The 24,501-nt window shown below is 48.4% G+C and overlaps 11 protein-coding genes across 11 annotated transcripts; 7 read left to right on the forward strand and 4 right to left on the reverse strand.

Annotated features, from left to right (window-relative positions):
- Positions 1–971: 971 nt before the first annotated feature.
- On the forward strand, positions 972–1,565 carry UREG_06393 (ribosomal protein L16; the record flags this gene model as incomplete). The annotated part of the gene is made up of 2 exons (XM_002583380.1): positions 972–1,233; positions 1,405–1,565. The coding sequence occupies 2 exons, from the start codon at positions 972–974 to the stop codon at positions 1,563–1,565; spliced, it is 423 nt and encodes a 140-aa protein (XP_002583426.1).
- Positions 1,566–1,847: 282 nt separating this feature from the next.
- Positions 1,848–3,199, reverse strand: UREG_06394 (activator 1 38 kDa subunit; the record flags this gene model as incomplete). Its single annotated transcript, XM_002583381.1, has 6 exons — positions 1,848–1,872; positions 1,934–1,989; positions 2,056–2,154; positions 2,214–2,382; positions 2,439–3,061; positions 3,113–3,199. 6 exons carry the CDS (start codon positions 3,197–3,199, stop codon positions 1,848–1,850), a joined length of 1,059 nt encoding a protein of 352 aa, XP_002583427.1.
- Positions 3,200–3,726: 527 nt separating this feature from the next.
- On the reverse strand, positions 3,727–4,641 carry UREG_06395 (cytochrome c oxidase assembly protein ctaG; the record flags this gene model as incomplete). The annotated part of the gene is made up of 4 exons (XM_002583382.1): positions 3,727–3,776; positions 3,829–4,270; positions 4,332–4,401; positions 4,454–4,641. 4 exons carry the CDS (start codon positions 4,639–4,641, stop codon positions 3,727–3,729), a joined length of 750 nt encoding a protein of 249 aa, XP_002583428.1.
- Positions 4,642–5,744: 1,103 nt separating this feature from the next.
- On the reverse strand, positions 5,745–7,510 carry UREG_06396 (uncharacterized protein; the record flags this gene model as incomplete). Its single annotated transcript, XM_002583383.1, has 4 exons — positions 5,745–5,873; positions 5,934–7,130; positions 7,244–7,355; positions 7,455–7,510. The coding sequence occupies 4 exons, from the start codon at positions 7,508–7,510 to the stop codon at positions 5,745–5,747; spliced, it is 1,494 nt and encodes a 497-aa protein (XP_002583429.1).
- A 2,648-nt stretch (positions 7,511–10,158) lies between these two features.
- UREG_06397 (uncharacterized protein) lies at positions 10,159–11,536 on the forward strand (the record flags this gene model as incomplete). The annotated part of the gene is made up of 2 exons (XM_002583384.1): positions 10,159–10,213; positions 10,425–11,536. The coding sequence occupies 2 exons, from the start codon at positions 10,159–10,161 to the stop codon at positions 11,534–11,536; spliced, it is 1,167 nt and encodes a 388-aa protein (XP_002583430.1).
- A 1,443-nt stretch (positions 11,537–12,979) lies between these two features.
- On the reverse strand, positions 12,980–14,545 carry UREG_06398 (uncharacterized protein; the record flags this gene model as incomplete). Its single annotated transcript, XM_002583385.1, has 2 exons — positions 12,980–14,141; positions 14,199–14,545. The coding sequence occupies 2 exons, from the start codon at positions 14,543–14,545 to the stop codon at positions 12,980–12,982; spliced, it is 1,509 nt and encodes a 502-aa protein (XP_002583431.1).
- Positions 14,546–15,203: 658 nt separating this feature from the next.
- Positions 15,204–16,684, forward strand: UREG_06399 (uncharacterized protein; the record flags this gene model as incomplete). The annotated part of the gene is made up of 4 exons (XM_002583386.1): positions 15,204–15,665; positions 15,726–15,890; positions 16,102–16,228; positions 16,428–16,684. The coding sequence occupies 4 exons, from the start codon at positions 15,204–15,206 to the stop codon at positions 16,682–16,684; spliced, it is 1,011 nt and encodes a 336-aa protein (XP_002583432.1).
- A 554-nt stretch (positions 16,685–17,238) lies between these two features.
- Positions 17,239–17,532, forward strand: UREG_06400 (uncharacterized protein; the record flags this gene model as incomplete). The annotated part of the gene is made up of 1 exon (XM_002583387.1): positions 17,239–17,532. One exon carries the CDS (start codon positions 17,239–17,241, stop codon positions 17,530–17,532), a length of 294 nt encoding a protein of 97 aa, XP_002583433.1.
- Positions 17,533–18,093: 561 nt separating this feature from the next.
- On the forward strand, positions 18,094–19,426 carry UREG_06401 (uncharacterized protein; the record flags this gene model as incomplete). Its single annotated transcript, XM_002583388.1, has 4 exons — positions 18,094–18,217; positions 18,274–19,049; positions 19,120–19,316; positions 19,423–19,426. 4 exons carry the CDS (start codon positions 18,094–18,096, stop codon positions 19,424–19,426), a joined length of 1,101 nt encoding a protein of 366 aa, XP_002583434.1.
- Positions 19,427–19,954: 528 nt separating this feature from the next.
- Positions 19,955–20,319, forward strand: UREG_06402 (uncharacterized protein; the record flags this gene model as incomplete). The annotated part of the gene is made up of 2 exons (XM_002583389.1): positions 19,955–20,003; positions 20,075–20,319. The coding sequence occupies 2 exons, from the start codon at positions 19,955–19,957 to the stop codon at positions 20,317–20,319; spliced, it is 294 nt and encodes a 97-aa protein (XP_002583435.1).
- A 2,595-nt stretch (positions 20,320–22,914) lies between these two features.
- Positions 22,915–23,756, forward strand: UREG_06403 (uncharacterized protein; the record flags this gene model as incomplete). Its single annotated transcript, XM_002583390.1, has 3 exons — positions 22,915–22,938; positions 22,996–23,277; positions 23,340–23,756. 3 exons carry the CDS (start codon positions 22,915–22,917, stop codon positions 23,754–23,756), a joined length of 723 nt encoding a protein of 240 aa, XP_002583436.1.
- Positions 23,757–24,501: the final 745 nt, after the last annotated feature.

Here is a 24,501-nt window from a genome sequence, read left to right on the forward strand (position 1 = left end):
GCAAATAGTCCGAAGCGGTCACAGGTTCTCCTTTGGGCTCCACCTGGCTTTCTAAAAGTGAGCCGTGGTTAGGCATAGCTCATTTTCCACGTGGATTATGATAACATACTGCTCCTTTTTTTGTCGAGGTTTGGGGGTGGGTTTAACGGGAAGATCCTCCTCGTCGTCAGAGTCCTCAACGACCTTTCTGCTACCTATATCGGCACGGTTATAAATCTTGAACTGTTAGATGAAGCTTAGGTGCACTCACGGCGTTTCTTAGCTTTGGAATGATCCTACACCAGACCGTTAATACCATCCCATTATGCATATAAGCGACTTATGAGGGAAAACTGATGTTACAATCCTTACCTCCGGTTTTTTGACACTGGTCTCTTTCCCGGATTTCGAGCCCTGGCTGCCTTGCGTGCCAAAAAAGCTTCGAATATCGGTCGGCATTTTCAGAAAGGATTCTAATAAGTCGCAAAAATGTGATCTACCTCCAAAAGCTCAATTTCGGTAACTCATTGTGTCCAGGCCTCAAGTAACCATTTGGATGCATCCGCCAGGCAGCACGTCACCCTAGCACTCGTCGCGCTCAAATGGAAGTTGGAACGGAGGCTCCGACGCGTCTAGCACGTGACTCGCTGCCCAGGCTTGATTACTCAGCCTATCATTGTCTCGCAATTGGTCCGTGCGTGGATTGGAACTTCTATCATTTTATCGCTTGCTCGGCGCTGGAAGCACGATTCGAGGCGTACGGCTTAACACATCCTAAATCAGAGCAAGATGGGCCCTCCATCGGGGTTATTTTCGGGTCTCCAGTTATCCTTTCTCCGACCCTTTCGTTAGTGATTTCCCAGTGCCAATGCCCCAGTGACAACGGCTGCTAACCATCTGTGATATCTGCAGTTTCTCAACCACATTCCCTACCTTCCTCCGCACGATGTTTTTCAACATCCAAGCCGACCTTGGACTGGCTACTCCCCAAAATGCCGGAGAAGAGTAAATCGCGCAAGGGACGCCCGCGCATGCCAACCGGAGGATCTACCCGCGGCACTACGGTAGTTTGGGGCGATTACGGTCTCCGCATGAAGGACCACGATCGCAGAATATCCGCCTCGCAATTGAAGATCGGAATGGAAACGATAAACCGCCGGCTCAGAGGCATGGATTTCAAATTGTACACAAGGGTCAGCGCGAATATTGGTGTCTATACTTCTGGCAATGAACAACGTATGGGTAAAGGAAAGGGTAAATTCGACTACTGGGCTGCCAGAGTACCGGTTAGCCGGATTATTTTTGAACTGAAAGGAAATTTGCATGAAAAGGTTGCAAGGGAGGCATTTAGATTGGCTGCGCATAAATTGCCTGGTCCGTCGACACCCAATTCTTTATTCCTAACGCCCGGCTAATTGTTTGTAGGGCTCTATGAGTTTGTTAAAAAGGGCGATCCGCCAGTTGTTGGGATTACCAAATTGACAGACGGAATTACGTTGGATTCATTAAAGAGGGCGAGACGGGAGATAACTCCTACAGTTATCACAGAACAACCCTCCGTCTCTTCAGCGAGTGTTACACCTTAGAGGCCTTTTTGATGGACATGTCGTGGCGTTGGTTATATGTATGATAGTATGGTTCACAGAGGTTTTTATGTGTACATCTCTCCATTTACAAGCCCTGAGAAGATTTAACTCGTCAGAATTTCGATAGAAAATACCATTCCATGACAATGTAAAAACTTGAGAGACAAGGGCTTCATATGATGATAATTGCATAAATGCTTGATAATGGTTTACAATTCAAGTCCCAAACGCCAAAAGGAGCCAATCCTGCTGGCAAAAAAGAAACCCGGGGTAATAAGTCATTTACAGATCTATGCCCATCAGGTAACTTTAACGTCCATCACTGATGATTAGCTCTGCTCTCAATACAAAGGACTCAGGGAGCCTACCTTTCAAGTATTCTCATGAATTTTGCCACAAATGCTTCGAGGTGAAAAATCACTTTCTGGAAAGATCAACAAGTAGTTAATCAGCCATCATTCCCTATTGTAGGAGACCAGGATTGACTCACGCTTCCTAGCTTTATCCTATGTTCAAAGAAAGCAGACCATTTGATCACCTCGGGCTTCAGTATATCGTCAACTCTGGACACGAGTTGGAAGGTCAATGTCTAGGCGCCAAGTTAGTGATTTGATATCTAATCACTTGCTTTTAGTCGGCGGTTGATACCTTGATAATAGTAGTCGGAGGTATGCAATGCGTTAGCAAATCATATAACCGGGCTCGAATTTGTAGTATTCGTGCTGGAGATCTCTCCGCCATAATTTCCTCCGCAACAACAGAAATCAGTGCCTCCCAGTCTGGTGGCGGCACCACGGTATCATTTGTTACTTTTTCACTACTCGCCGTTAGTACTAAATCGTTCATCTAAAAATGCCGTCGGGTGCAGCTTACTTCTGCGCATATACGGCTTCAAGCATAAGGAGTGCTCTACGTAAATTCCTCCCACTTTCCTTGGCGATTCTTTTATTTAAACCAGGTGCCTCAGTCCAACCCTCTTTTTTCGCAGCCGCCTTCAGCACCTGGCATATCTCATCCTCTGTCGGTGCGGCTACCCGTACCAGTAGTGTTCTCGAGCGGATGGGGGCGATAATATTCGCCGTGCTATTGGCAAGCAGAATAAGTCTCATATTCGGACTGTATTTCTCCATCGTTCTCCTCAGCGCAGCCTGTGCGTCTCGCGTAAGGTGGTCGGCCTCGTTGATCACCACAACCTTGAATCTTTGTTTTGCGGACAAATCCACCTGCTGAGTCTGCGCAATCTCCTTGAGTAGCTCCTGAATCACCACACGGTCGTATGTTCCAACGTCAGACGGCGTGATCTCAAGATGATATACCGAGGCGACGATGTTGAATTCGAGTTTACGATTACTCGACGTTTGGAAAACACGGGCATCGATTTTTATCTTTTCCACCCCGGGGCCGTACAGCTCCTTTAATGTGGCAATTATTCTGGTCTTCTTGCCCGCTCCAGAGGGACCGTAAACGAGAAGGTGTGGAAAGTCGCCGCGTTGGGCCTATAGCTTGGTTATTAGCGACTTCGAGGACAGATTTGGAGAGTATCCCACCAGAGACTTGAGGCGAGCGGACAGGTCATGATGGTAAGTAAGGGCATCAAGCGTGCGAGGACGTTGTCTATCGACTAGAAGCGCCATTGCAAAATCAATCAATCACAATTGGTCTTGTCAACGATAATAAGTTTTGTTTGGAGGTCTAAATTCTTCGAATGCAGTATCGCTGATCTGAAGTTCGTCAAACGCGTTGACGCGACTCTGATCTTAATAGGTGGTCCGTGCGCCAAGCCTTCGTGAGAATTGTTAGACTAGGATTCAGCCTTCAAGATAATTAAATTTTCAAGCGGCCACGTTTATATACAAGCTGAATAATTAAGGGATGTATAGAATGTATAGTACAGATCGTTTATGTACATTTCTTTTTCCGTCAGAATGCGTCCGTGAATGTTATACGCCTAATGCCAAAGTTGAGAGGATATCCAATCCGTTAAACGCCAGAGCCGATGAGAAAGAATTGTTCACCATTTGAGATGCCCAATAGTAGGAGATTTGAATGGATTTGACATTCATCGTATAGTCGCAAATCGTGTCGAATATGTGTAGATATAGGTATTGGGGTTTGGCCGCCGCCAACCTTTGGATGGATGTGGTGGGCTATAGTTGATGTATTACCGGATAGGAACCGGCGTCAGGATACCATTATCATCATAGCGAGCCTCTGTGTTATGGGTCAGTATTTCATGTTACATTATTATCGGATGGGGACTTACTAAAAAATGTGTACGACAAAGTTATCGTATCAATGCCCCTCATCGCTGGATCGTTTACGAAATCCGGGTCAATGAAAAAGAACACTGGCATATCCACCGTTTCGCCAGCATTTAGCCTCTGCTCCTCAAAGCAAAAACACTGGATTTTGCTAAAATAAGGAGAAACCTGAGCCGGTGTGACACTATAAGTTGCAACGCCAATGATATCATTATCCCCCTTATTCGTCGCAGTGTAGAACGCCAATGCGGTTTCCCCGGGGAGCACCCGAACCTCGCGTTGCTGAGGAGTAAATTTCCAAGGAAGGACGTCGGATACGGAGGCGTTGAAGGTGATGCGGAGTCGGCGGGAATCGGTGACTGGGATCAGACGGGACGCAGTATTCTCCCCGTTCACGAGATGGGACGAGACGGGCTGACCGTTCCATCCCGTTTGTTGGCAAATCTGCCATGGTATTTTAACATACGCTCGACGAGTTATGGGCTTGGAATGCAGGGATAGCTACCATTTTATACATCGGCACCGAACCGTACGCTAGGGCCAGCGTCCCGACAATCAAACTAATCGTGTAGTACCTATACAAGTCAGCCATCATCTAGGGACGTCAGACTAAACCAGATAGCCTACAGTGTAGTAGTATTCTGCTTCGCCGAAAACGCATTCCGCATTGCTGGTGTGATTTGCTGACGCGGAGGTTGATTTGAGAACTTGCGGGCCATCGTCCGAGTGAAATCATTGTGAACGGCGCGAAACGACGGAAGTACCCTTTGCGTAGAAAGAAGCCGACCCCAAGACGGGGTCATCCGAAATGCCATGGTTAGGGCTGTAAAGAATTGCTGTTGTTGAATTGCTGACCCCCCTCAGCTTCAAATCGGCGTTGATCGTGAATCTCGCAGGAACCAGGCTATTCCTACCTAGGTTTAACGTCGTTGTCTGCCGGCTCGATCGCCAAGAGCCAATGAGGTGCTCGGCTTCTCCGGCTCCCGCGTCCCGCCAATAACATCGACGTATGCATCCTTTCCTTCGAACCTCGTGAACCCCGCCCAACCTTGATCGAAAGTCAATCAATATCAACAAAACAATACATCATTCAAAACAGAACACCTATACAGCCTAGCACTCTCCTTCCTACCATTCTCGCCCTCATCTACATCCCATAAGCAAGATGGCATCAGGAGCATTCTTCGACCCCATGCGACTCCTTCGAGTCGCACCCCTCATCAGCAGCACCGGCACCCTCGTCTACTCAACCGCACACCTCGTCTTCTACTCATCCTTCCTCCACCCATCACTCCGCAAAAAATCAGACGCCATTCTACCTGGGTGGTGGAAAGGCGTCTTTCATCGTTCCGCATTGGTTGTTATCGCTCTCAACATAACCACCGGTGGCACCGCTATGGCGAACTTGGTTTTTGACCATCACTTCTCGATTCCAACATTGAGCACGAAGCTCTACTGGACTGGGCTGGCTGCTGCTCTTGGGCATTTTGTCTTTGCTCCGTGGGTCAAGCATCCGATTCGTAGAATAATTCAGAGGCGGTCCGAGATCGGTGCTTCCGGTGAGACGGCCAAGTGGCTGGGTTTTCATCGCGTCAGATTGGCGGTGGCTGATCTTCCGGCATGGATTTTGTTCCTTGGAGCCTTTTTAACTACACCGTTTTATTGATTTTATGGCATGAAAACTATCTCCAACTCGTGGATACCGTGGTGCATTTGTCGAATTCTCTATACCAATGTGGTTCGCCGGAAATGGAGCTGATCTTATAATGGTGAACGTCTATCTGTTCTCATGCGGGTTTGAGCTATTAAAATGTTGCTACCTAGTTACAAGACTAGAAGAATGTCCCTCCACTCTCCAAGTGTGCCGAAAATCTAAAAATACAATCGAAAAAGAAGCCATAGCATGATACTTCCAGATTCATGTTTTTCCGAAAACCTGGCCCAGAATCCTTCCTAAAACACCCCGTATCTTTTTGGGATCTGATTGAACACACGACAAAACAACTGCAGTGCTGAGAGAAAACACCAACTGCTCTCTCCATAGATACTGCCACATATCATTAGCAATATGTCTACTCTGCAGTGTGACGGAGTAGAACGAACTCACCTTCCGCTCATACCGCCGAGGAAGAAAAGTAGCAATCGCCCTTGGAGCGACAAAAAGAGCAATCTCTTGACGTTTCTTGGCGCTTTCGACAAAAATACTCCAGCCGCACATCATGCAGCCCGCAGCGACACATAATCCGGAATCCCACATCATAGGCGTAACCTTGTCCCGGGCGAATATCTTAGGGCCAAGTCGAGTGCGCGCTAGGCATACAGAATAATAAAAAATGCTAACGAAAAGGCCCAGGAAAGCAGAAGAGCGAAGAGATGCCTTCACTGCCCCAAGATAGCCTTGAAGGGAAGGAGACCTTGAGCGCAATAGAAGTTGTATGGGTAAATCCGTCGTGAGCACGAATTTGAATGACTTTGCGAATCGCCATATGGCATGGACTTCACAATTTGGGCCACAACCCATATGGACAAGTTCACACGGAATCGGGACAGTCTGAGAGGTGTCACCCCAGACTCTCGGCCAACCGTAGTCCTCGCACATTGGTTCTAAGACCAGTTTCGATTTCGGTCGCCCATAGGTCCATTCGCCTCTCCGTGCACTTCGCAAAGCCTCAATGAGTCGATGGTCAATTTGTGCGGCTTCACTGATCCACCTCCCGTAGGAGAAGGGCAGCCTCTCCGGAAGATAAAACCAAGCCCACATGACAAGAGCTGCAGTTGCAGCAAATAAACCAGTGTCCGAGAGTTGCGGCATTATCGACTCTATGCGCGTAAAGCGTTTGCGAGCTCGTCGATACCGCTTCCAGTGAGACCAGGAGATACAAGCAAGCACATCCACCGCCCGAACCATTGCGAAAAGAGTTAAATCTAGAGTTCTTCCTGCTAGTTCGGACCGATCTGTTGCCCTGGAAAGGGAATCGCTCCCGCCCAAGCTAGATGTCTTTGCCTCAATTTCCTTCCTAGCTGGGAAACCCCCGTTTCTGATACTATTGGGTTTCGATTCAGGTCGTCTCCTACTGTTGATAAGGCGAAAGCAAGCCCAAGCAGACGTAAAGATCGCCACAAATCGTAAAAACCTGCTCAGCTTTACAGCCGGGAACACCTGGTTTGTACACCCATGGAGATTGAAGGCTGTTGATACGATCTTGTTCAGGAGAAGGGGTAATAGCGTTGAACCTGCAGCTAGAAGAGCACAAAATGCAGGGAATCGGTTCCACCTGAGCGAACCAGCCAAGATCGAAGCAAGCTACATTCTTGTATTAGTTCAGAATCAGAATTACAGATGCATCAACGGGAGATAGCGAGTTGCGCAGAAAAGCTTCCCAGAAAGAAATTCAACAGGAGGACCTTGCTGCTTACGTATCTGATCTTGGTTTCAGTGCTCAAATCCTTCCTGCGAAGAATCCGTAGGAAGGATATGATTCTAGGCCCGGTTGTAGTAAGATAGCCCAGGGCGAAGGCGCGAAGAGTTCTGCCCTTGACGCGTTAGCACCGTCAATCCCTAACATTCAATTCGTAACTAATGGATTCCAGTCAACTGTTACTAAAGCTTAGCAAAGCAGATACATACGGTTTCAGGACTCTCGAGTCACAAATCTTCATCCGACGTCGAGGCATCCGGTCCATGATGGGGCCCCCTGAGCGCGGCAGCGGCTAGTTTGGTGGTGGATGATCGGTTTCAATGCGTTTCAGAGTTTGGACACAGAGATTGACAGAATGGATTCCACTTTGACCACTTCGGAGATTTTCATCTTCCACTTGGATTCCTTGTTTTATCCCCGCGGTGCTGGGAAAGTCGATGTTGGTCCTTGGAGGGATCAACCAGACGTTTGGATGTTGTCCAGCGACCATCCTGGTGGTTTGCAAGCTTCATGAGAAACCTCGGTTGGGTTGGCAGTCACGTTCGTTCCGACTGCCATGTATCTTCACATCAAACAAGCTACGTCCACTTCACCGTCCCTCGAACTACGAATTATTTTGGATTGAAGTATGAAACCTCTAACAATTGAATCGAGATAAATAAAATCAACGCTGTTTCGGAAAGTTAAACCGATTTTGACTGGTCCTCATCCTTCTCGACTAAATGAGAGCAAGGGTTTGAGTCGCTTACGATTTGTTCCAGGAATTCCATCCCCTTCTTGATGAGCAGAAAAAAAAAAAGGAGGATTCATGTTACATCAGACAACAAACAAACCGATTGACGCCAAAGTACGGAGCTGAAGTTGGGCGAGTGCAATTGGGTGTCTGCGCCGATGCAAGCTGTCACTGTAAATCACACAGATCCTTGTTGCCAAGTCAAAATTGACAGGCAAGGAGTCAGTAAAGTCTAGATGCCCAAGGTCTTGGTTTCTCGAGAGTTCCTCAGGTTTTCGTTGTCGATGCCCACGGCTTTCCGAACAAGATATTTCCTCTGGAAACCTGCTTGAACTTCTCTCCGGATCGGGTGTTTGCGCCCAATACAGTGCCAAAGACTGCTCCGTAACAAATCGAAGCTACTCCTACAACGGGCCGAGCAAAAAGACAGGGCGAAAGGGGGGAGGTGCGAGCAATCGGGTGCCTGGGAGATCTCGCCCTGGTTAATAATGAGAAATCCTTGTCGAGAGCCGATTGCAGAAAATCATTCGAATCTGCAGAGTGGTCCCCGAGTGTCCGAGAACTCTGCGGAGTAGTCACTGGACTTTTCCGATCTCCGTATGGTGTTGAGCTAAACCGAGTCTTGCTTATCCCACTTTTGGCCTCTGCTCTGGCTTGGATTAGGAAGCGAAAGCCGAAACGGAGGCCTTAACGGCGAGTTCAAGGGGCTTACTGGAGTGGGATGATGGATCGACAGCTAAACTGAACCCCATTCAGCTTTCTGCAAACCTCTTGAAAGGCTAGGGAACCCTGGGGAGTTCTGCCCTATCAACCTCAGGGGAGCCGTGAACCCATCCAAACACCATGCCCCTTTCAGGGCCCGACCCTTGAAAAGAAATCTAGGTTGCGCAGGGTCGAGCTCTCCTGGCCAGTGGCAAGGATGTCAAGAAGCTATCAGTTTCATCTTGGTGAACCGTTCATGCATTCAAAGCCCGAGGCCTTCTTTTCCATGTAGGCGCCTTGCAGGATTCAGCAGTGGCAGTTGTAGAACGAACCCCTGAGCTCAGTTCTGATAGTAAAACAACGTCTCCGGGTCTTCTCGCACGATGCAGGCAGGGTATCGGGGTGTCTGATCTCGTCGTCCAGATACCGTGGTTTGAGATCTCGCATCCGGGCGCATCACGCGGTCTAAGAGAACGACCAACAATGCGTGTGGGCCAGCGTGACGACGTACGATGACCACATTCTGTGTTCAGGCCAATTAGCTAGATCGCTGGAAGCGCGTCTCAGCGTCCGCGCAGAGAGATGAGTGTGGTTCGAGATCGATGCCCAGCACGATGGTAGTTTAGTGGAGACGTCGGGTTTGGAGCCGTGTTTCAACTCTTGAGTCTTCCAGCGCGACCAGAGAGCACGTCCTTTTTTTCTTATTTTTTATTTTTCTTTCCAGAAGCCCGTCTCGGCCCACCGGGTCGGCGAGGAGAGGGTCGTATTCGCATTTGTGGGAATGTCGCAGTGGCGGTTCTTCTGCTGTGGGCGGCGGTGGGGCACTGAGCGTGTAATGGCGGCGCTGACTGGCTGAATTACGGGCGCGCAATTTATTACAGGACGGCGCGACAGCGAATAGAGTTGCCGCTAGGACAACGACCGAGACGGCCGGCGCGGAAAAACCACGGGCCCGGCAGCCGAGCGAGGCCCGTGTTTGGGCCTGGTGCAAAGGGCGCTACGTCACGCGAACAGCGCTGCTGGGCAGATCATCTGGAAGGATTGGGTTTGCATGTGATCCGCCCTCCGGCCTCTCGCGCTGTCCAGCCCATGTCCCTGTAGGCCCCCCCCCGATGCAGGATCCAGCCAATGCCGCTCCCTCGCTCGCACCTGGTCTCCATTGCTCAACCATGTTTTGACCAGCAAATAATTTCCCCAGATTTTCATGAGTCGCCTATTCATCTGTCTGATATATGCCCCTTCTGCTTACCAGTTTATTTTTATCGTCTCGTGGTGCCCTATTGCCTGTCAACTGACTCCCCTCAGCAAACTCTCCCCGTCCGCATTCCATTTAGATGCCAGACTGTGCGGCTCCGGGCACTCTGATCTCCTTCGCGTCCTCTCTTTAGCTACAGTCTGCAATAATTCTTTCGCCTATAACTTTGCAGCAATATCCCAATCTGCGCTGGAGTCGAGCCCCTACCATGACAGAAGTCAGTATGTCTGAACATGTCCACGGACACGGAGGCCGTTCGGCGCCTGGCCCTTTTGGATGTGAGTCTTGGTGGTTTGGGGAAGTGGACAGATGCAGTTTTACTAACTCGTGGTCGCCTTGACTTTCAGTTTATACACCCTACGAGCCCGCACCAGCCCCTCCCCCGGGACCTGCTTTATTGGACGATAGCGAATCCAGCATGCTGGATAACTTTTTCACTTCCATGCACGCCAATCAACTCGATAACAATGACTTCTGGGTTTAGTCTAGGTGATCATGGTGCTGGAAATTCGGGTTTTCATTTCGAATGGCCAGACTTGCCCCCGACCTTTGAAGGGTCCACGACTTCATTGCCCTCGCAACCTTTGGTGCCGCAAAGGATACATCGCCAAACTACGATGCCTGATAAGGCTGGCCCCCCGAGTTCGGATGTTCTAGCAGCCGCATCGATGCTTTATCAAAATGGAATGAACGGCAATGATTATTCGTCGACGTTTACGAGTCAAATATTTACTGAAAACGGGTTAGAGGATCTAAGTTCGCACCAGGCACACATTAAACAGGCGCGGTATGGGCTTGGGGAAGAGAATCGAAGACTTCGTTTCAACTCTACACGAAGAAACCACACGTACACCGATACGGCCTTCCCCCCCAAAGCAGGACCTGATACTGAATCAGAACCAGCCCCTCATAAAGAACAAATATTCGGTCCTTTGAGATGGGGCTCGGATGCCGGATTTGCAGAACAAGGATATCAAGTCCCGGCTGACCAGCCAACCATGGAAGAGAGGACGACTGAGATACTCCACAATTTAGAGTGTTTCGAATCCCAGAGTAGCGCTCCAAATACTCGGCCCTCGAGTCCTAATCCTCGACGACGTCCCGGCCGTAATGGCTCCGGATTGGGCGCTCTCCGAAGCCCGGATTCTTTCCAGCAGTCTTCGCCGATTGATAGAACAGATCCGGACGATGAAACCCGGCCGTCAAAAAGACGGAAGAATAAGGGACGACTAAAGGATGAAGAAGACGATTATCTTCAGCCTTCCCTCGGCCGACCTTCCAATTCTCGACGAGACCGACGATGGTCGTCGAATAGTGGCGCCCAGTCGCGCAGATCAAAGATTCACGTGATCAAGCCGCCTCGTGAAAATCTCTCGGAGGAACAGAAGCGAGCGAACCACATTCTATCGGAGCAAAAGCGCCGAAACCTCATCAAGCAAGGGTTTGATGAATTATGTGGGCTTGTCCCTGACCTGAGAGGTGGCGGGTTTAGCAAAAGCACCATGCTCGCGCAGGCAGGTGACTGGCTACAAGACCTGCTTGAAGGAAATGAGATTCTCAAGCATCAGTTAGAAGATTTGAAAGCGCAAACCGGTGGATGATACCAATACGCACCTATTTCCCAGGGCTATTCCGTTTTCCATCGTCTAAACATGGGCGTTTAATCTAATGATTCACACTTTATATCTCCTAATATACTAATATCCACAGCAAAGCGCCTGGTGCATACCCTTGACTTCTGTGTATAGTACTTCCAGCCGGCCCTTTTACTTTTCTTTTCCATTTTCTATTCCAGCCCCTTTTTTATATTGCATTTGCCTTTCTGTCAGAGAGCAGATAAGGTGCGGTCTTTCGTTATTCGGTGACATGCAAGCCGCTGTTGAAAAGAATCCGGGTTGGATACTAAAATAATCATCATTGGACTGCATCTTGAGATTTGTATATCCTTATCTCATTAGTATATAAACTAATCTTTTGTGGCATCTACGAATGAATATCATAAGAATGAAAATTCTCGTCTCTGGGTGCGTCAAAAAGGCATATCATCAATCCAGGCTTCCAATTCTACAAAACCTGCCGGTTCAGAGCTACTTTCAATGGGCAAGTTGGCCCTCTCCCCCCAAACCCACGGAATCGATTGCTTGATGAAATCAAAGAATCGAAACCCTCGGCATGCTCTCAGATCTTGCTCTTCTCACCCTTTTTTTGGCCCCAGCCGCACAGCACGTAACCTCACCGACAACATATACCCCCCTTCCTCACCCCCCTCCCTTCAAGGGTTTCGGGATCGATCCACGTTTTTCTGCGGGAGAGTTTCTACTGACGTAGCTCCCGTCTCCCCCCCCGCGTCACCCGTCCCCGCCCCCCGCACATCCAACCCGCATCATCGGTGCCTGAAGGAAGGGCGGGGGAGGGGGGAGCCCAAAGAAGGTTGGAAAGCGGCTAGTTGATAGTTCAGTGTGTGACTTTTCAGACTTTTTTCTGAAGTTGAAGAGCGTGCATGACGTTGAGGGATTGTCGGTTGGCATGTGACAGTTGTTTCTTTCGCCGGAAGGGGGGGTTGTTTCTTGGCCAAGCACGTGTCAATCTGCCGATGCTGGAACTTATAACTAGCTGTTGGCTGAGGAAAAGAATGTTCTGATCTTCAGCCTGTGCACTGTGCAGTCGCCCTGCGGAGATTAACCGCTAGCTGGGGGTGGCAGTGTGGGTGGGGATGGGGTTTTGTGTGTCTCCTGGAGAATCACTTTTCAAGCAAGCAAACATCATCTGGGAGGCTGGGCGTGTTCATCGCGCGTAAAGGCATAACACATCGCGCACATGATGTTTACAGAGGCAGCTCTTTGTTTCGAGTTCCCCAGAGTTAAAATGTTTGCTCAGATTGTCGAACGACGAAACATGACAGTAAGGGGTGTGGCCAATTGTTTGCATTCAGGTGTCAATGAGCTTGAGAGAGATGCTTTCTACGCTGCTATCAGGCTGCTTCCCTGGGCATAGTCTGCCTTTGCGCCTGTACATCACTGAACCCGCAAAATATAAGAATCATATCAAAACTTCACGCCCAACTTCCAGCCAACACAACAGGCACGGCTCCAGATAAAACAGCCCAAAGATACAATATAGCAAACTCCGGTCCAGATGACAACGCCCCAGTAGCGTCCACCGGCCGCTTGCACAAGCCTTCCAGCAATTGGGATACCTGTTAGTGTGCTGAAAGAAACAATTGTGTAGCAGGTTGCATAGTACCTGCCGTACTCACTTGTGTCGCAAAGTTGGCCCACACATACTGGTGTCAATGATATGTTGGAACCAGAAGCGAAGCCAAAAATGAGCGCATACACAATGGAAAGTGCTTTGATGATAGCTGCAGACGAGGAGTCGTTCGAAAATAGGATCGAGGCCGGGAGCCAGAGGGTTACAGTCACGGCTGTACAAAGGGCGAGTGCTGCGATCATGCTGTTGAAACGGCCTAGTTTGTCGGCGATGTATCCAGGCGCCCATCGACCGATGCACGAGCCTGCGTTCATTATGGCAATGAGCTGATACGAAAACTCCGGAGTCATGGCACCTGTCGACAAGGCGAAAGAAGTAAGGTACGTTATCGGAACGAAGAGAGCCCACTCCATGAAATAGAGTCCCACGGTAAAAAGTAGATATGACGGGTCACGGAATATTCGGAGGCTGGGCCTAACCGTCTGCCCAGGCTTTGGGGGGAGCCGAGAGCGAACTAAAATGACTGCGACGACGCAGCAAAAGATGTTTACGAATCCAATGATTCTAGTAGCCCAGGCAAAGCCCACCGTTGGGAATAGTTTTTGCAAAGCCAGCGGGAAGATGACGCCGCCAAGAGAGCCCCCTGCTGCGGCGATGCCAGTTGCAGTTCCTCGCTTTTCGAGGAAGAAATGGCTTACCGCTGAGAGCGCGGGGGTAAAGATTAGGGATGCCCCTATACCACCGAGCACTCCGAAACACAACATAAAATGCCAATACTCGGTACATAAACCGAGAAGCATCATGCTGGTGCACATGCAGATGCTGCCGGCGAGCATGAGCATTTTAGGACCTCGAGCATCGAACACGGGTCCAACTTGGATGCCTCCGAAAAATCCAAGGAAAATGAAAACGCTGAAGATCCATCCAACAGTGCCTTCATCGTATTCTTTGAGCTGATGTTCACCGATATATGAATGGAAAGTACCAACTGTGTTCCTACGAGGTTGTTAATATTCGCTCCTATTTTGTCGCTCAGGTCTAGTTAATACTCACATCATCCCAAGGGCCACAGCTGTCCCAAAGCAAGATCCGATAACGACCAACCACGCACTCAGCCCCCCTTCGGGGTAAGACACCTCTGACGGTTGTCCAGATTGAGCTTCACCGCCGCCGCCCTTATTTGATCCATCCATATTTGTTTGGATCTCGGCCGGAGCCCCAAATTTTTCTTCAGCCGAAGGACCGAAATCTTCCCTAGGCGGAGCATTGAGGTGTTCCTCTGCTGTAGTATCAACCTTCCCTTGGATTGGGGCATCATATCGAGTTTGGGATGAAACGCTAACTGAAGCCACAGGCTGGGAGGGCTCTGAACGTATGGGAAATCCGGCGGGGGGTTCCATCATCAGCTATTTTGTAGCCAGTTCCTTCTCCGAATCCTTTCCGTCGTGCTTTTACGACTTGGGGGTGTCCAGAAATACAGGCCAAACTGTATAGCTTACCCCGGCGCTGAGTGCTATCAATCCTGGAAGAGTTTGATCGCAGAGAGGGGTCGCAGCCGACATATCCGCCATGTTCAATGGCGTGTAATAATTCTCTATAAATACTCCATTGGCTAGCTCACTCCACTGGCGCGGGCTGCAGGGATATGTTCGAGTCAACTGTAGATCTACCGTTTCCGAAGAAGGTCGGATCCCCTTGAATCCATAAAACTAAATAGACATAACAAGGCCTTTTGGCACACCTTACTGAACTGAAGAATATAGACGTTTAGTTCATCGCGACTGTTTGAAAATATATGACGGAGTGTCACCCTTTCCCCGCCGTCTGCTTATGTAACCGGATTGGTTTCTCCCCCAGGTGAAAACAGGACAAACAGGGATATCAACTTGTTCTGGAAGCTTGTTTAGGAGCCCCAACACGTGCTTCAACTTCCGATTGACCGCACTCCGGAAAACAACAGATCTCTACTCTGTAGAGCAGACGACTGGCGATAAACCGCAAATATCAACGCGTCAGATTCCCCTCCGCCAGACTTTTACAACGCGATTTTAACGCGCCATGGCCCCGAAACGCAAGCTGCGCAGCAGCACGTCGTCCATTGACAGTGACCAAGTTGAGAACGAGCCGAACAAGCGCGTCGCGATGCTCGTGCCTCGTACCCGCCACATTTCCGAGCGTACCGTCAAGTCGAAATGGGCACCACTCTCGGAGCCAATTCAAGATCGGATTAAAGAGCTTTTCCAGGCGACGGAGCTTCCCGTGCTCACGAGACAAAAGGATGGGAAGAAGAGAGTCGAGGCACAGTCTGCGCTGAGCGCTGTTAGGAAGAAGTATGGTCTTCTGAGAATCTTACTGGATTTACTTTCTTCTCTTCTTCTTTCTTTTTTTTACCTTGGTCTGCTTGTACGGGTCAGTGGATTAATTGCGCCTTGCAGTTTAGGCAAACGACTTCCGAGAATGCCGTTTCCGCCTGGGACGAAGGAGATCAGTTTTAATTACGAGGCAGCATTGAACGAGAATGTGAGGGAACCCCTTATCAGTGGTGCGGACTTATTTTCCCGGGCTAATTAGCGAATGCAGCGCTTACTAGAAAGCCAATTGGCAACGATGACAAGTTCCGCTACCCTACTCCGGAGAGAGATCAAACGGGAGGAACTCCAGCTCGCAAGGGATACTGCAAAATTGGAGGAACTGGAAAAGAATGCCAAGGCAGCTGAGGCGCAGAGCAAAAAGCAATCAAAGAATGTGTGTTGGACGCGGGCTAGGCAGGTGACAATTCGCGCTGACGCTTTGATAAGGTGCATCCGGTTCTCCGGCGTCTCGAACGGCTTCCCCCGCGAATGGAGGACCCTGCGGATTTTAACGTGACCGATAACCAAGATAAACCCGGGTTATTATGCGACGTGTGTGCCCTATCTGTTTGGATCTTGCATCGGTGGCTAATGAAGATCTATAGTTGGACGCAGATCCGGATGTCCTATCTTTGGTGAAACAACTGCGGAATCATCTCGAATCCATGCAAACCAACGCCGAACAGGTTACTGGCATTCGGGAGGCTCTTACACGCGCCCAATCTGCGTTAAGTATGCTCCCACTAGGGTGAAATTGGCGAAATGGGAAAATCCTCTGGGAAAATCTTTCAAACTCAGCCCATATTCATCTCTGCATGTTTCCTTATTAGGACATCAATCGTCTCGTTCACCTCGACTCTGGTCATGGCTCAAGATGATTACGAGAACTTGTGTAACACCATTAGCATCGCCTCCCGATATTAACAGATAGGTAGGGCGCTGCTTAATGCCCTGCCCGAAACGCTTGACACTTGCTTTAGAGATGCGGTGCAGGGCGTCGCACAGGGTCTTCTTGGCCGGCTCTGCTTGGAACCCGTGCTGTACATAGGGCTTGGCAGCTACAGCGCCAGGCGAATTGCCGATTCGTGGTTGGAAGAACGGGGTGGGATTCAGGAGATTCTGTGCCGTATTCCGGTCCAAGCATTGATCCTAGGAATCCGAAGATCTTTGGACGGGTACTCAACCTGACAAGACTTTTTGATGCAAAAGCAATCATAGGTGTATGAATGTCATCGCGTACCTATCCTCTCTCCCTCACGTGCATCAAGTTTAGTTACCAGTAAGCGGTTAATTATGTTCCTCGGAACTAACCCCTGTGTAGTCTGCAAGTAGAGAATTGAACAGCTCATGCCGCATGATCTGAGGATGTTTGTTCCCTCATATCGATGCGCGGGCAATGTTTCGATTTCAACGCAAGGAACAGCGGAGCTTTGTAGGGCGAGAGGCAAGGGGTTCCAGAAACCAGACTGCAGGCGGGGCCGCGAAGGCAAACGTTACTCCAGCCTCTCCTTAAAAGCCCGCCAAGTCGCATTTTATCTGGAGCGAACAAAAATCGCATCATCCCGTTACGGATCCAGCCCATTGACTTCCATTGCAATTGATTGCTTTATCATAGTGGTACCGGGTGTGAAGACATCGCTAATTCGGCCGCCGGACCGTGCGTGAAACACAGAATCAACAACCCGAATTCCACAGCAAACGGCCGGACGGCGAACGCTGGTCTGGCCACTCTGATGGGCATCATGACGGAGGCAGCTGTGACTACGGCCGGCGAAGGGAGGACCCCGAGCAATGGGGCATCTGACGGCATGACTCGTTCCACTTCGACAGATGACAATCCCGTCGCAACCAAAGATATGGTTATGAAAAACAGCCAGACAACCTCAACGCCTGCAGACGGAGCTGCGGCACCTGCAAGTGCCAGCCCCAAAAAACGGCGCAAGGTGAATCATGGTGAGCTATTAACTGTTTCTCATCTTCTCCTACGCAATGCTCTGGAGGGATCGGCACAATGGAATGTGACATACACACCCTGATTTCTTGGTCTTTTCCCACCTACTTCACTTCATTCTCTATTTGAACTTCCATTTGCAGACTTGGGCGGTACATCATTCGCTAATCTGTGACTAACTTCTGCAGCCTGTGTCTATTGCCGGCGCTCGGTGAGCTACCATAAATTTTCTTTCTTCTTACTTGGAGGACCCTGAATGGCCCACGCCCTTGCATTTGCGCATACGTGCACATATGTGGTACTCAACCTACGGGCTCAACGGGGAATATTTGATCCAAGTCACCCTGTTTAAGCCGAAGGGGACTCGCTAACTTTCTCTTGTTGTCGGACAGCATATGACTTGCGACTCGGTACGACCCTGCATCATTAATTCATTCCTTGCACCTGACGAAAACCGTTCTTGGAGGGCTCACCTGGTTGATATCTTGGTTAGGAACGTCCTTGTACTCGATGTATAAAGCGGAACATCGGCCACTTGTGTCATGATGAGCCCCGGGAAGTGTCGAAACGGATCAAAGGCGAACAAGACACCCAGCCTGTCGACGAAGACGGCAAGGCAAATCCTGAATTCGCGGATAACCAGAAGATGAATAGGAAGTTATCTGCATCCTCGCTAAACGACCAATTGCTAGGAGACGCCAGCATCTCGTTACAATCCCAAAGCGGGCAGGATATTCCTACAGGTAACCCGGCAGTCAACCAACAGCAATGTATGTGCGCCCTAGCTTTCTCCGCTCCACGCGTTTCTGATGTAGCACAGTGCTAGGCTATAACGACTGGCAGTTCGGGCTACAGAACCAGTTTCAGGATATGCACACATTCCACCCTTCTTATATGTTCAACGCCCCTGAAGTTACGAACGAATACAACCTCCTTAACGATTTTCTCAGTACAAGTTTACTAGACGAATCCGCTATGTATCAAGGCGATGACACGCCCGGATTGTATTCCGATATGGCGCTTATGAATAGTATGACTAATATTCCAGGCTCTGGCCCATTTATCTCCCAACAACAACCACTACAGCAGCCGTCAATGGGCCCTCCTCAATATCTCACAACATCGCAGGCTGCGCAAGGAAATTCAATTCAACGGCCAAATAGTACCGTTGGGAATGACAAGGCCAAGGAAACATATTATATGACGGCGGCGGATCCGTCCGGAACCGATCCTCCAGAAGAAAGAATGAACAAACTCCTCAAAGCCAAATATGATGCCGGATTACTTAAACCGTTCAATTACGTGAATGGCTATGCCAGACTGAATAAGTATATGGAGGAGCATCTCCAACCTACTTCACGGCAAAAGATTTTACGTCAACTCGACAAATTCAGGCCAAAGTTCCGAGAGCGCATGCAGAGCCTCACAGATATCGAACTTGTTCTCGTAGAAATGTGGTTTGAGCGAAGCCTCATGGAATACGACCGAGTTTTTGCAAGCATGGCCATCCCAGCTTGTTGTTGGCGTCGTACAGGCCAAATTTTTCGAGGAAATAAAGAAATGGCCCAGCTAATCGATGTGCCAATCGAATCCTTGAGAGACGTATGTTTCCTCTTGATCCGATTCATTTCCCGCCTTTTTCACCACCACACTGCTAATCTAGCCGCTTTAGGGTAAACTTGCCATCCATGAAATTATAGTGGAAGACCAGCTTGTTAGCTATTGGGAAAAATTCGGTGCAATTGCATTCGACAGCTCGCAAAAAGCTATGCTCACTAGCTGCACCCTTAAAAGTCCCGACCCGAAGAGCCCTAAACGCGGTATACAATGCTGCTTTTCATTTACAATCCGCCGAGATCCTCATAATATGTAAGTCAATGCTTCGTACAATGAGCGATATCTAACGCTAATACCAAATGCTAGCCCTTCTATCATTGTAGGAAACTTTTTACCCACTAAACGCACTGACAGGTAGATAGCCTGTACCTTTACTCAATCTCGATTTCATTATGTTCAAGTACATTGTGGTTTGTACCACATCTGTCGAGACCGAAAACTAGGATTTTGGGCTTACAGTCACTGGATTTGGCTTCGTTGGTATATAACTATTCATCTTGTTTTACGTGTGTAAATATCTATCCCCTCCTCGCGCATTGGTTTGGCTGATTGGCGTACGATCATTGAGAACCAGGGGTATCTCGGAGTTTGACCAAAACTATGCTATTCGCATGCACCCATGTATAGTAGCATCTCATGGGTATGATTGTTATTAATTCAGAATACATCCGTTGTCTCTTTTTTTAAAATTCTCTAAAGCCGGCGGCCAAAGAACGCCAGTCCGCTTTGCAAATGAGGCTGATTTCCGGATTGGGACACATTTGTTAAGGCGGGGTTTGAGATCCGCTCGCACCCACTAACTAAATGCCACTGCAACAGTTGGCCTATCGCGACTATCGTGGTCCATTGGCGAATATTCGAGGTTTCTCGATATCTTATTTTCTTTAGATATGGACTTGCATCGCAAGAACCGCCGGGAGCAACTGAAATCCATCATAGGTTAGTACCCTACATCTGTGGGCATTGGGCATCCCCTCCATATAGGCTAGTACTAACGCTCAGGCATACAGACTTTGCCGAGTCGCTGCACGTCGAAACCATCGAGAGCAATAATTGCGGTGATACCGCTCAAAGCAAGCCTGACGCGCTCCGTCATTATATCAATACTGCTTTGCAAATAACACAAGTGCCTGACCCAGCAGTCAGGGCAGAACTGGATGCTGTGGGAACGAGGCTATGGAATTCGTGTACTAGATCTATGAGGAAAGAGGGATTGAACGAGGGAATTATCAAGTGGCTAAGCCGAGGTTCGTGATGGCTTCATTGACCACCCGATTTGCAAGCGGATGCTCACAAGTTGCCTTAGCACGATCGTTCGCCTTTTTTATGCTAGAATGCGCTGTCGGAGGACAAGTGGGTGATTGCACGGGTACTTGTTTGTGAAGCCTTTTCAGTTCGAAAAGCTAAGCCGGAGTACAGATGATATTCGCCTGCTAAGAACGGCCTTGAAATCTGCGAAGTCTTGTATATGTTGGTTGATATCGAAATTCCATGGGATAACACCTTTGCTGACAATTGTCTCAGCTCTCAGCCAATTCGACGTGGGGTTAAAAATACTCGAGAAAGCAGCGCTGAGGGAAGAGAGGCTGTCCAAGGAAAATGGAGGGCCTGAGTCCGATATTTCACTTAAACTATCCGCTGAATATTATATTTTGCGAATCAACTTGGTAAGGTCATTGTTTGTGTCCATAATATTCATTCACCGCTAAGAACCACCCAAGGCGTGGAAACAAGATCGTCTAGATCTTGCAGACCATATGCTCTCTAAACTTCCCTACCGAGCTCTTCAACAAGATGCCACCTTGATAGAGTGCCTGTCAGATCTTCTATTCGATATTGGAAGCACTCTGCTTGACAAAAAGGAGCCGCTAGAAGCCATAAAATGGCTGGAACGAGCTCTAGATGCTTTTTGCCAGAAGCCGTTGGAATCGCTGGGTCCTGACGCCAGCGAATTGAGACTGTGTATATTGCACGGGCTTGGTAAATGCTCCTTGCCGCTTGGATTTCAGGAGGTGCTAAGGATTCGCTGTAGTGCGGGTCAATATTGCTTTGAAAACGGAACCCTCGATAAACAAAGCATCAGAGCTTCTTAACGTCCTCGAAAGTGTAAGTGTACTCGGTTTAGATTGTCCGCGTCCTGAAATATGTGCTCAGCTTGTAGGAATACGGCCATAGGATGGAGGTGCTACTTTTGAGTTTTGACGTGATCCAGGCACAAAAGAGCCCGGATAGCCAACGCTACTATGACCGTAAGTGAATACAATTGTTATCTCGAGAAAAGCACTGAACCTATAGGAATATAGGCCTTTGTACCTTTTTGAGAACAGCTCCTGCGACTGAATCAAATTTCACACTGTTGGTCTCACCAACCCCTTGATTTGATTCTCGGCCTTAACAGGATGTCAGTTTGATTCATCACATTCATCAGCTCCGAAACTTAAGGTAAGTCTTGGACTGCGCAGTTTATTCCAGTATTGACAGTATTCAGCGAAGAATCTGCCACTAAGGCCTTGGAGTTACTCCTTCTTCAAAGATTTGCTACTTACGGGGACAAATCCTTCCTTGAAAGGGGCCTTGTTACATATATTTGGATGAAAACCACGAGTCCCTGTCTGGATGATGGCGTTGAATCCCTCGAGTCTACTGTGGTGAAGCTGACGGAAATCTGGAAATCCCAGCTATCCGGGGAGGCGACTCATGCGGCTTTGATTGTGAGCATACCTTTAACCTGAATCCAGTTTGAAGTTGGATTTTTAACGAGGTAGCTAGTTATTATGGAAAAAAGTCACAACTGCTTTTGATCTCGAAAAATATGACATTGCTCAGAATTGGTGCCAGTTGGCTCTCCATCCGATTTTCGCAAACTCAGGAGAAACTAACAAATGCAAATTGAAAAGGTGACTTCTCCAACTTTTGTCATTTCTCATACCCACTTTTGCTGATCAGAGGAAAGGCGATTGATTCTGTGCTCCTTAGAGCGCAAGGCTACCAAAATAGTAAGGGAAGTTTTCTTAGGGCTTTCCGAAACATGCAAATCGGAAACCTTGACGAGATATCTGATGTATCGAGTAGCTATACAAGACGAAGATCTGAACCTTGGTATGAAAGAGAGCGGAATATATTCAATGCTAGTGCTAATAGCCGGAGCAGCACGAGAGTGTTTGGAGATCATATGCAGATTCGATGATGAGCGGCCCACATACCTGCTGGCATGTATAGCTGAAGCCTTACATAGTGGGGCGGAGCGGCAGGCCGCAATTGTCCTACAACAGCTGTTGGATCATTTGGATGACCATTCCATTCGGGAAGTACATTTCCCCGCTTTGCTACGGTACGAGAGTATTAGCCGCAGTGTTCCTCTCTCACTCGTTGACGATGCCATAGATGCACTGCTCGACTTCTAATTTCCGAGTTAAATCAAAACGAGGCTCATGAACTGGGACTTGTGAGTCAAGTCTGCAAGGTCTTTGAAAGCTGTAAGCATGCAAAGAGAAGAAGCCTCGTATTGGTGCCCAGTTTCTCATGAAGCCCAGTACAGATAGCTATAGCCCGAGGGAATTTCGACACTGGGCAGCTTACTCTTCCTGAGCTCGAATGGTTTTCCCGTAATAGTTATAATCTCGCGCTACAATATTGTACAGCGTGGGAGCCGCAGCACATTTTACGATTGCTAAACGCCTGTCTGAAGGTATGTCGGCCTCCTATTTCTTCCGTAATTATGAAACTAACTAGGACAAAGATCATAAATCTATATCCAACAAATCTAGGAGCAGAAGCCCGAAAGGACATCGAACTGCGGCGCATTTTATGTAATTTCCTCGCGGCTATCATAACAGTGGCGCAGGCCAGAATGCACAGTGACTCTGAAGTGCAGGTTAGTTGGAATTGATCCATACTTCTCAGAATTTCGTGAACTAATGTAGTCGAGTAGAAATTTTACCTTGACGCTAGAGCCCATATATCAGACTTCCGAAACGCAGCCTCAGTTTTGTTGGATAAGGATCTAAGTGACGACTCTGAAGAATTGATTAAAAAGTATCGAACCCTGCTTGCTTTTGATTTTGAAGCTGCTGTTAGGTTGAAACATTGGGAAAGTTTGTGTGAGATTTTGTACGAGTCTCGGCAAGTGGCAGATGATACGCTCTATGGCTTATTTGCGGATTGTATTCTCTGCTCAGACTGCCCTACTGAGGAAATAGTTAAGATTTTTGAGGTAACTCTTCTCCTTCCTGCAGCGCATTTATATTTGACTCAACCTGTGCTAACCAAGAGCAGATCATCATCCAAGCGTATCATAAGACAAAACCGCAAAACATTGACAAAGTATCCCGTTGGATTCGCTGTGCCTTCCAGCTCTCGATCGAATCCAGCCCTGAAGCTGCAGAATCGGTACTCGACCAAGCATACATACTAGCGCGAGATGGCCCAGAATACCAAAACCAAAGACCAGATGAAGAAATCGTGCAAGGCGCTGGATCCTCCTCTACTCAACTTGCATATCCCAACGAGGAACTCGAGTGGTTAGCGACAACAGCTTTTAACCACGCAATTGACCTCTATCTAGCCTCTGATGACACCGCTAGTCGACGATGGTATGGGAAAGCACTTGATCTAGCTCGCTTGCTGCATGACAATGGAGGCCTGTGGCAGATACTGCAGGAGAAGTTTGGAAGGTTGAGTTGGGACGATTAACCTGTTTCTAAAGGATAGTTCCTGTTTCAAATGTGGGTGTATTTTAGCAAACGATACTCATGCTAAGAAGTCGAAGAAGCGGTGGGCTTAATTGATTACCCTCCCAAAGAGCAATTAGGAAGGCAAGGAGGAGGAGGTTATTAGCCGCATAGATGCAAAAGTGTAGAAAAAGGACTAGGAGAAAAGGAGGTGCGCCGATTACCAGTAAAGCCATGTATGAAGGTATGATTGACTCATTAAAAGTGGGAATAAGAGACAAGAAAGACAGGAAAAAAGAAAGATGTATGTTTGAATGCTCCCATAAAAAAACCAAATAGAAGAGTTCTAAAAAGGCGTTGTGTAGACGGATTAACATCGATCTTGGGGAACGCCTTATACTGATTTGCGGCAGTAAACGATTTCTGGTAAGAACATATGCCTGAAGGTGTGCTTCAAGAATCGTGGAGTAAAAATAAACATGGATATACGCTTTTATAATATGCTTGGTGCCAATGAAAGTGGAAAAGAAGAACATAAGTGGAAACATAAAAGCGAGCTCCGTTAAAGGGGTGATAACAGAACCGAACCCAGTGGTATCTCGAGGAAAGGAATTAACGAGCTTTGGACTCCTAAAATCACAGCAAAAGCACCCAGTCGATAATTATTTCGCCGAGAAAGAATAAAAAAAAGGGCGACCAATTCCTCAGAGAAAGGTAAGCTGCATGTCCAAAGCGAAATGAGCTTCATGACGTGGAAAGGAACGCAA

This window comes from Uncinocarpus reesii, genomic scaffold (assembly GCF_000003515.1).
Source record: "Uncinocarpus reesii 1704 scaffold_4 genomic scaffold, whole genome shotgun sequence".
Lineage (NCBI taxonomy): Eukaryota > Fungi > Ascomycota > Eurotiomycetes > Onygenales > Onygenaceae > Uncinocarpus > Uncinocarpus reesii.